Source organism: Arachis ipaensis, chromosome B6 (assembly GCF_059453495.1).
Source record: "Arachis ipaensis isolate K30076 ecotype BB chromosome B6, ASM5945349v1, whole genome shotgun sequence".
Classification (NCBI taxonomy): domain Eukaryota; kingdom Viridiplantae; phylum Streptophyta; class Magnoliopsida; order Fabales; family Fabaceae; genus Arachis; species Arachis ipaensis.
Window position 1 is genome coordinate 119,743,461 of NC_142441.1, and position 11,775 is coordinate 119,755,235.

Here is an 11,775-nt window from a genome sequence, read left to right on the forward strand (position 1 = left end):
ATCTATACTTTTTCCTTTTTCTTTTTCTTTTCAATGTTATACCAATCTGTAACTTAATTACTTGTATTTATCATAATTTTCAGCTGCTCCTTTCATTTGGTTTTAAGAAAAACTTTAAATTTAATGTGTCACAAAATAATTATATCGTGTTTTTTTCTTTTCCGTGAATTAGATATATAATGAATCTACACATCATCATGTAGATTCAAAATTATTATTAGAGTAAAAGGAATTTTAATGGAGAGTACTTTTGAAGTTATACTCTTATCTAATTTCATGTCATGATAGTATTTTTCATAAAAAAAAAAATTAAACCGATAAAAAGAGATAATATCAGTAATTATATCTTTAATATATTTTTTTTAAATAAGAGATTCTTTTAGTTTTGTTTAATTTTGTTTGATTTTTTTTATTAGACTTGTGCTTTTTTTTGGAAATTTATAAAAAAATACAAATTCTAGATTTTTCGAATACAACTCTAATACCATGTTATAATACTACTTCTCTCAGACATTTAAAATAATAAAATAAAGGACAATATGAATATTTATATCCTAACAGTTTATTTTTTCTTTTTTTTTTTTAAATAAAAACACTCGCTTATAACCTCACCAAGAAGAAATGAGGTAGAACAATGAGGTTAACTAATTATTCGATGGTTATAATGGAGATGCATGTGTGTTGTACTATCCGAATTTTGAAGGTGGATATATATAAAGTTGAAGGTAGGTAAAACTTCAAAAAGAGTTTTAGATTATTGAATACCAGTCAACTTTATCACATATAAAACATGTTTTCTCTATATATATTTTGCCATCATTTTTATCATCAATCATCCCTACCAACAAAAATTCTGTAAGACATTAAAATTGTTGCATATTCGAATTGTGGAACTAATTATATTAATACATTTATTAGATTAAACTATTATGCTTAAATGCTTTAACTTCATCCTTTACTGTTTAACGAGTTAAATTTGTTCTCCATGATTCTATGCACTTTTTTATTTTTAATTTGTTCTCCATGTTTCTATGTACTTTTTATTTTTATTTATTAATCTTTCATTTAAGGAAAAATACTGGGAAGAAAAGGCTCTAGTCACATTCTTCAGTATATAAATTATTGGATTGATAGGCAGTTATATTTTATTTATTCAATTATTATATATATTTTACTTGCATTTTTTTCCAATTTTGGACAGCAAATAATAACTTATTCCAGTAACCCCTTTTATTGTATTGTCATAACTTTTTATCAATAAATATTTTTATATTATTAAAATTTATAATTTAAAATTAAAAATAAAAAATTTAGAATTCATGATCTGAAAATTAACTAACACCGTAATTTTTAAACATTACGTATAAAAATAAATTTGTTTGCCAAATATCAATTTAAAATAATAAATTTTATTAGTGCTTATGTTACTTTTTAAATAATTGTGTAGACGGGTAATATCTGCAAATAATGAAGAAAGCTAAGGCATACACAAAGTAAAGCTTGAGAGGAGTGGAGTGAACAGAAACTTTGTTTATATTGTTTTGCACTTTTGCATTGCATCTTTTATATTATTATACTTACTTATTTTATTTTTGGGGAATACTAACAGGTTTTTTTTTTAAATAAAATAAAAAAAATTTATTATTTTTGTGTACTCTTGTGTATTTTTGTATATTAAAAATAAAATACATAAGAATACACAAGAGTACATAAGAATAAGTCGTATTTTATGTTTGGAAAATAATTTTTTTAATTTATAATTTAAAAATTATTTGTTAAATATGACTTATTCCCATGTATCCGTGTATTTTTAGAGACGATAATAATGATTATCATTGTTAAACATGACTTGTTTTCTTAATTTATAATTTTAAAAAAAAAATCCTCCAAGAAGCCATGTTTATTGTCCAGATATTTTTGTATATTTTTATATACTATTTGCGAATTTGTTAGTTTTTTTAGAGTTCGTTGGGTCCGACGAATTTACCCAATTACCAAAAAATAAATTGTGTTTGAGAAATTAAAGTCCAAAAATCTTATTTAAGAAAATAATAATTTTTTTTATTTTAGAAAAAAATTCCAATACTAATATATAAGCATTTGGCCCCTAAAAATAGTGAAAATAATAAAAGGCATGGGCGCAGTTAATTTAAGATTTGAATGAGAAAGTAGTATTATTGAGAGAAGACCTTTACTCTTGCCTCTGGGTAAAAGGGAATCACGCATATGGTAACTATCATTTATATGTTGTCTGTGATTTTGAATTGTGGTCCGTACTTACAACAAATTTTAGTTATTTATGTAATGTAACTCTGTATCATACAGTAACTGTGGTGTTCTTTCTATTTATGTATATTGATTGCAACTGAATCACAACGTTGTATTAGAAATGTAATATGCGGCAATATAATAGACACATTTTCAAGCTGTAAAAAAGAGTAAATGTTTTGTTTCGGTTTAAAAGGTAAGTATTTTTATTTTTTAAAATAATGAATTTTGTGTTTGAATATTGAGAACAACAAAAATCTATGCTGAAAAAATGAGAATAGACTTTTATTCTTTGAAAAAGTATAAAGAACTAATTTTAAAGTAATTAATATTAGTTAATTTTTTATTATAAAACTATTTTTTTAAACTTTATTTTTGGAGAATTTAGGATTTAGAATTATAATTTAGGATATAAAATTTAAAATTTAAAATTAAAAAAAATTGACTGATATTAATAAAAAAAATTAATTCTCCAATTAAACACATTCGTTTTATGAAGCTTTAGCCTTGGGTCTTAGTTTAACAAACTTTTTGCTAAATGAGATTAAGGTAAATTATACTGAACTAATTAAAATAACAACTATTTGTATAACTATCTGGATTATTTATTTAAGAAAATAAACTATTAATAAATATAATTATATAAATAATTATATATCTAATAATTATAATTATAATTGTAATTGAAAATTAATAGTACTAAAAAATTAATATATTTTATGATTTTTGGTCATTAATTAATCATTGTATATTAATATTTTGACTATTAATTTAAAAATTTTTAATATATGTAATAGTGTGTAATTATTTATTTTTATTGTTGATTAGATACTGACTAAATTTTAATTAAAGTATTCACTAGATTTTTTTATTTACCATTTCCAATCCGAAAAAATGAGAACTATTTTCTTTTGACGAAGGTGTCATAATTTATTACTAGCTAGAAATTTAATTAATTTTGATGACTATTCCAATGTGATAGGCAATGCTTCAGAATACGCACTAACCTCTCTCAAAAATTAATTTTATTTTTTTCCCCAAAACTCACATCCAAAATACTTAATTAAGAGCAAAGCATATGAAAAGTAAGGTGGCCATATATTTTGCCGACAAGATTTGTGTGTCTAACTCATATAGTTCCTTGACTTAATAAATAATAATCGGAATCAATTGTATGTTGATATAATGCATACACGCATGGCATGAAATGATTAACGTGTCAACAAGTATGATAATTTGTACTATATAAAGGATATGAATTATTGGAAAAAAGGAAAGAAAATTCAATGAATACTACTACAGTCTTGTTAATAAGAAAGAGGCAAATAGCTGTCTGAAATGTTGTTAACAATAGTCAGTCTTCCCCATTTTGCTCCTTGAGAAAGGAATAGATGGCAAAAGGATAGACAACACAAGTCAAAGAGAGTTAGATATGTTTCCAACCATTCTTTCTCAAATATATTTATTATTACTTATAATTATTTATTTATTCTCTTCTTCAACTTTTCTTTGTTAATTCCCCACGCCCTACTCTTTCTTCCTTTAATAATGTCTTTAATTCACAATGAACAAAGTAACATTTAATTTCCATGCGTGATATCAACATATATATATATATATATATATATATATATATATATCTAATTAATGTTCATTGTATAAGAAATTCCACTACAGAATTTAACATTTTATTATAAAATTATTTTTAAATAATGTAAACTAATACCACACATAAATATTTATATATCTAATACAGTCTTTTATACAAGAGTTACTTTTAAATTTGCATAAACTTTAACATAAAATTTCTATTTTTATTTTTAATTTATTTTATGCTATTTTTTTTATGTTTAATATGGATCGAATTTTAAATCTTTCTGTTATAAAAAATATAGTATCATGTCATAAAAATATTTCTTCTAAAAATTTAAACTAATAAAAGAAGAATTTAATTTTAATATACTAACTGTAAAATAGTTTTATACGTACATCTAATTACATAATATATCATATCAGTAAAAATAACTATTTTTTACATTAATTACATAAATAATTATTCAAAAGAACGAATATAATTACTTGATTATATAAAATACTTTATATAATTAAATACATTAAAATTAAACTCATAAAAAAAATAAATAGTTATATCTTTAACGTATTACATTTTTTTTTATCAAAAATAGAAATTTAAATCCGCAACTTTATGGAAAGATTATGACATTTGAGCTATAACTCATCGTTCGCTTAACGCATTACATTTTACAATTTCGTTAATTTAACACCTTACTCTCTCATGCCATGACGCATACAGCATTAATTTTAAATGTAAGTGAATTTGATTAATTTAATTATATAAATCATAGATTCCGTCCACACCACAAACTAATTGAAAAATAATACAAGCTAAAATAAGGAAGATATACATTACACAACTTAATTTCATTATATATTATAATTTTAGAAAAAAAAAAGTTTATAGTAGAAATCAAAATAAGAACGTATAATCATGGCACATAAGATCTCTATTATTTTGATCCATATATGAAATATTACGGAATTGGAACATTTTTAGACGAAGCTTCCATTTTTCTGCTACCATGATCGACCGGTTCCTGCTTATGTTGGCTTTGGAACCTGTAAAACCGAAATTCTAGAACCATTAACTGAAAAACAAAATTAATTTATCCTCTATCTTAAAAATAAAAGATGTCTCTTTAAACTAAATTATTATTTTGAAAAATTAATGTATTAGAGGAGTGTAATTGTGTTCTCAAAGTCATGAATTTAAGGCGTCAAAATAGTTATTATTTATGTAATTCTCAGATTAGACAATATATATTACACTCTTTACCTACATCGTTTTTTTAATTCTGTGTTTAATACAGAATATTTGTACATCAGATTAATTTTTTTTATCAATTTACTGATCGATAATTAATAACATTTTTATATTGAAAAATTATATACAAATAATTTGTTATTGAGACTCTCCAAATTAAGAATTCTAATAATATAAAAATTTAATTTTAATATGCTGATCATCTAAAACATTTTATACATTTGTTTAATTATATTTATTTTTTTAAATAATCATCAAGTAATTAATATAAAAATTAATTATTTTTTTCAACATATCATTATATAATCAAATATAATCAAATATAATTTTATATTGAGAGTATATCAAAATTAAATTCATAATATATATAATCCTAATTAATTAAGGTACGGGTCATTTTTCTTAAGAAATTTGAAAAATAGAAGGTAGCATTTAATAACTAAGGAGGCAATGCAAAGTGTAAAATTGAATTAATTAATTACCAGAAAGTAGCTTTCACCATGCTGCAAGGTCTGCATTAAGAAGCCAAACTCATTGGTTGGAAGTGGCACTCCAGAAGAATGAACTAAAATTGCATCTTCACCAAACAATGTTTTGATGTCTATAAGACCTCTTGGAACTTCTGTTGCAATTCCATTGATGAACACTGTGATGAATCCTGACACATTATTGCCCCCAAATCCTACCCAAAATTAATTAACTCACTGTTAACTGTTACATGCATCAACTCACCATAATTGTTCATAAAAACTTTGAAAGTAATCATTTGTTATAAATATTTTTTATGGTTCTCATTTATTTACTCAATTTTAAGCACAATTAACTGTGAAGTATATCTATATTATAACAATTAATTGGTTTTTAGTGATTTTATTAATTAAAGTGTAAATTATTAATTAAGAATGTAAAAAAGCGAAGCAAGAAATGATTCCACTTATATAATTAAATATACCGAATTAAATTACATGACTAGAATTTCAACTCTTGAGTAATTTTAATTATTCCAGTTACTGAAAAAATGTAAAAGAGTGATGTGAAAATGACAATTAATTAATTAATGAACTATACTCCACGGATACCATGGCAAGTTCTTTGATGACCACGTCATTAGTAAAAATAATTATGAAGAAACATGTTGAAATGTTGAACATTACTATATAGGATCCATTATTACTCTACACAAGAAATCCGGTATGAGAGAAGTATATAGAAATAGCATAGTATACAGTAAAAAGGGTGTAGCCATCAATTTACCAAAAGGGGAAACAAACAAATAAAACGAAGAATGAGGAGAGAAAAAATAATCTAGGGTTTGGAAACCTTGAAAATAAAAAAGAAAAGAAAAGAAAGAAAAATAAAAAGTGATGAGGGGAATATGAATAAAAAGGAAAGGACAGAAACTGCAACCGGAAAGTAGATTCATGTTTTTCCGGAAAGTACAACTTTCATGCAAATTCAAATGCAGAAGTGTCAAATCATGAAAAAGATTGCTACTAGCTACTTTATTCTTCTGTAGCCCACCTGAACCTAATTAGCCGAAAAGGAAACAACTTTAGAACACATACATACCTTAATTACTAGAACCCAATTAATTTAACACTTAATCAATCAACATGCCATATTTAATTTAATTTCCGTTATCACTCTCTAGCTAGCTAGCTAGCTAGTCATTTAGAGAAATTCATCCCAGAAAAAAAAAAAAAAAACTCTGTTGAAGAAGTGTAACGATTTACTTTGCTTTTAATTTTTTGCTTCAAGCTAAGCTAAATTAAATACTCAAAAAGAATAACAATCATGCAATTCTGACTTAATAAACATACAGTCCTTGAAAAAATAAAAAACACCTCTTATGGGAAAATTATGCAAGAAATTAATTAATTAATTTTTTAGTAAGAGTTATACAGTAGGGTATAGTTAGGTTATTAAAAGTTTTCATAATTAAAATTATCAAAAGAAATGAAAAAAAAAGGAGTAAAATAGAAAAAAGCAAGCTAAGAGAAGCATGCAATTGAATGAATGAATGAATTACCGGAGTTGTAGGTGAAATTTGGAGGAACATGAGGGAACAAAGATGAAGTGTGATCAATTTCCTGGAACCCCATTTGAGGAGTATGATGATGAGGAGGAGGAACACCAGAGAAGAAGTTATCCATGGCTTCTTGCTCACCACCGAAGGAAGATGAAGAAGAAGAACCGCCACCGGCACCAGTCGGAGGAGGAGGAAGATGAAAAGAACAAGAAGAAGAATCTCCGAAAGAAGAAGAACCTCCGAAACCCAAAGCACTCCCTACTGAGAGTGCAGGTTGACCAGGGTGATCTTGATCACACTGAATTGCACCACCAACACCAACACCAACCCCAACAACACCAACACCTAGCTGGTGTTGGTGGTGTTGTTGTTGCTGCTGCTGCTGCTGAATCTGGCGCTGTCGGCGACGAGATCTGGACCGTCGGTTCTGGAACCAGTAGAAAACGTTAGCGTCGCCGACAGCCCCAAACTTCTCTAGAAGCTTCCTTATCCTGACGGTCTCGTCCTTTGGAGGGTTAACCATGCCGCTGTTGAAGATGGATTCAAGAATAAGTATTTGCTCCGGTTTGGGCGTCCATCTTGAGCGCACCGGTTCGCTACTCTGCTTCTCAGAGGAGGAGGAAGAACCACCAGCACCATGGCTATGGCTTCTGTTTGGGTCTTGATGGTGTTGCTGCCCTTGCTCTTCCATTCCAATGCAAACAAAACTAATAAGAAAATAATGTTTGTTGAAGCTGAAACCTAGGCAGCCAGAATAATAATATATATATACTATATAACTAAGATACAGATATGTGTGTGTATTTATATTATATTTATTTACATATAACTCGGAATGAGGTAAACTATGCATTAGGATTTAGGAGGGTTAATAATATACAAGAGGTGGAGACAATAATTAAATGTAATTGAGAATGTTATGAGCTGTGAATTTACTTATACCTCCTTCTATAGCCTTCATTCTCAGACTTTTGGTGCGAACTACAATGACTATTCTTCACACGAGGCCATTTTCTTCAAAGGTTATTCAACATTTAGATGAATTATTATGTGCTGAGCCTAATCATTTTGTTATAAGAAATTTATTCCAACATTTGATTTCGAGACTTTATTCAAGGAATGTATATATTACTATTTTAATTTCTAACGATTAGGTTAAATTTTAATTTTGTTTTTAATATTTAAAATGATTTTTTTATTTTAAATATTTTATTCTTTTTGTTCGATCTCTAGTTCAGCAATAAATATTTTTTTTAAAAATATTATTTCCTTATTATTTTTAATATTTTAGTGGCAACGTTTGTAATTATAGTAGCCATATTGATGGTGATAGTAATTTAAAAATAAAAATATGTAATAGAATAATAAAAAATAAAATTAGAATGTGACTTAAACATTCAGAACTTAAAAAAGACTTTATGTTATATATATAATAATATTATGTGTTATATATAATAATTTATTTATTTCTATTTATCGGAGTAAATTTTTAGGATTTCAAAAATGTAGTCTATTAAATAGAGATAAATGTTTAAAGTTGATTACAAAAATTTATAACGTTAAGGGATGTGTTAATTAAATATCTAATTATTTATGTATTTGTATCTAACATCTTTAATTTTTAAAACAAGTAATTTTATAAAATTATAGATAATTGTTTGGAGCAATATTATAAAACCAAACACAATTTATTATCTTTGACTTTGCTAACACCTAACAGTTAGCCAACAATATTTAAATTTGTTAATTAAAAAGTATGATACTAAATTAGTAGACTAAAAATATTGGACTATTAGCTAAAAGTATTACTAATATAAATTAAAATTACTGATCTTTAAATTTTTTTTTCAATTGTTTTATCTGAGCCCTTTCCATGAATTTTGAAAAAGATATTAACAGAGATTAAGTGTAAGGATAGGGGGAAAAAAAAAGGAAAAAAAGTTACGGAAAACATGTGTTCTCAGTTTAGACACAGTTAAAATGTGTAAATAACATATTTCTTTTTTTTTTCTTCTTTTTTATGTCTTTTGCTTGTAAAATCTTATACATTATGTTTCACGGTACTCATTTTGAATGATAAAAAGGAAGAAAAAAAAAAAAAAACGAAGAGAAAGACGTATCATTAAGAGTATAATAAATACATATTATTATTGTTGTTTTTTGTTGTTGTAAACGGAGAATGGATTTCTTTTATGTAAAAATTTAAGGATAAACTCTACCAATCTCTCCTAAAATTGAATGATATTACTCATTACACATTATTTATTTATTTATTTATTTTTTGTATGTTACAAAGATATGTATTTTGGAAGAAATGGCAGTGCTATGTTTTTAAAATAAAGTTATTAATAAAGAGAAATTATCATAAAATTTCAGTCTAGAGGTGTTAATAGGTAAGATAGGATAGGATTTGAACTCAATCTTAATTCTATTTTCAAGTTAAATTTGTTAAAACTCAATCCTTTTGTTACTTGCGGGTATCCAATCTTACCCGCAAATTTTTACAAATATGCAATATTATTATATAACCTAATGAGCATGCAAATTAAAAATTGAATACAAACAACTTAATTATCCTACAAATAACACAATCTTTTCATAAACAATATAACCATCAAATGTTCAGTTCTACATAAAAATTTTTGTTTAAATTAATAACACAAATACAAATAAAATATTGTGATAAAATATTGTATGACTAAAATAGAATTAAACTTTACATAAACAAAAGTGTTAAAATATCAATTGAGGATCTTGACTCAATGGTAAAAATCTTTTGCACTAAGTGAAAGATTTTTTGTCTTTGGTTCAACACCTACCTATAATATATTTTTATAGCATATACATATATACGGTGCAGATTGGTCGGGTAGGATTGAGACTCAATCCGCACTTTATCTGACCCGCGCTCAAATCCACTCCGCACTCAACCCTACCTGTAACGGATCGGGTTAACAACTCTACCCGATCGGATCAAATAGAATTGGATACTTGCGAGTAAGGTGTATGCTGTCACCCCTACTTCAGTCGTAGAATATATATATATATATATATATATATATATATATATATATATATATATATATATTGGATAAACTTTAGTCTTACAATATAAAGGTTGATATAGTTTAACAATGAAGGAATAGTATATTATGTATGATATTTACCTAATATTAGAGGATGTTAGTATAAATTTGTTATTTTTAATTTTGAGAGAATATTATTTAATGTAAGTATTTTTCTTTAGAGGATAAATAAATCAAGAATTTCTCTATCAGATCAATAAAAATCACAAATTGATTATCTGTGAGCTTGATTTTTTAGCCGCTAAGAACTATTTTTTTGTTTATGTCGGTGATAATGATGACATAATTTTGAAGATTCGAGATATATATTTTTTTTATTCGGAGATGAATTTTAGTCTCATTTTACGGAAAGGTAATAAAATTGCAGATAATTTAACAAAATTAGGTATCTTGAGTTGTCAGAATTACGTAGAATTCTTATTTTCAATGTCTGAAATTGTAGATGTTCTTCAACAAGATTTGTTAATTCTATTATAAAGGTTGGTATAATTTAACAGTGAAGAAGGGATAGTATTATGGTTAAGTACGATTTTGGTCCCTAACGTAAAGGCTGAAAATTTATTTCGTCCCCGGCATTTTTTTCGCTACAAAATGGTCTCAAAGGTTTAATTTAGTTTTAAAATAGTCTTTCTGACGAAAATACCCTTCCCCCATTCTTCCCCAAAATCCACCGGAAGCAGAACCACCACCACCACCACCCTTACTCCCACAAAATCCCAATAATCAGATTCAAGATTATTTAAATACAAAAATTAACAATATCAAATTCAACAACAAAATTAACACACAACAACAATGAAATCAGAAAAATAACAAATCAAAATCAGAATAAAAAATAGAATAAGAAGTTGAAGCAAAGGAGAAACAAAGCAGAAGCAAAAACAGATGCAGAAGCAGAAGAAGAAGCAGATCCAGATACACATGCAGATGTAGAAGAAGAAGCAGATCCAGATGCAGATGCAAAAGCAGAATCGAAAGCAGAAGCCGAAGTAGAAGCAAAAACGACAAAATGGGGAGCGGAGTAGTGGTGGATCACAGGCGGCGTTGCAGCGGTGTGGCGGTGCGGCTTCCCTCCACCCCCCCGGTTTCTCACGCCCCCTTTCTTTCTCCCCCCCATTCTCTTTCTGCGAAACGGATCACAGACGGCGGGGTGGCGTTGTGGCGGTGCGACTTCCTTCCCCCCTTCTTCCCTCTCCCCCTTTTTCTCGCGCCCCCGTTTCTTTCTCCCCCCATTCTCTTTCTCCCTTTTCATGGCCTTTCTTTCTTTTTTTTATTTATTTTATTTTATAATTTTTTAATGAGGAGTAATTTGGTAATAAAAAAATAAAATTAATAAAAAGGACAATTTTAAAACAAATTGAAACTTTTGGGATCATTTTGTAGCGAAAAAAAAGGTCGGAGATGAAATAAATTTCAGCCCCTACATTAGGGACCAAAATCGTACTTAACCTGATAGTATTATTATGTATGACATTTACTAATTTTTTATTTTTAATTATAAGAGAATATCATTTAATGCAAGTATTTTTTTGAAGTTAAAAAAATCAAGT

General features: G+C 26.7%; 1 protein-coding gene across 2 annotated transcripts; it reads right to left on the bottom strand.

Moving 5' to 3' along the window:
- Positions 1-4,659: 4,659 nt before the first annotated feature.
- On the bottom strand, positions 4,660-7,848 carry LOC107647168 (WUSCHEL-related homeobox 11-like). Of its 2 annotated transcripts, none has more exons than XM_021104733.2 (3): positions 7,140-7,848; positions 5,593-5,792; positions 4,660-4,905 (listed from the first exon to the last, which is right to left on the bottom strand). In XM_021104733.2, exons 1-3 carry the CDS (start codon positions 7,828-7,830, stop codon positions 4,888-4,890), a joined length of 909 nt encoding a protein of 302 aa, XP_020960392.1. In that variant the 5' UTR covers positions 7,831-7,848; the 3' UTR covers positions 4,660-4,887. The 2 variants fall into 2 exon arrangements, with proteins under 2 accessions (XP_020960392.1, XP_020960393.1); XM_021104734.2 differs by having other exon boundaries at positions 4,778-4,905; positions 5,593-5,768.
- Positions 7,849-11,775: the final 3,927 nt, after the last annotated feature.

Excerpts from the sequence above, each read along its gene's own strand:
- LOC107647168 (XM_021104733.2), bottom strand. The coding sequence starts at position 7,830 with ATGGAAGAGCAAGGGCAGCAACACCATCAAGACCCAAACAGAAGCCAT. Across the intron at positions 5,793-7,139 it reads AAATTTCACCTACAACTCCG|GATTTGGGGGCAATAATGTG; the intron begins GTAATTCATTCA and ends AATTTTGGGTAG.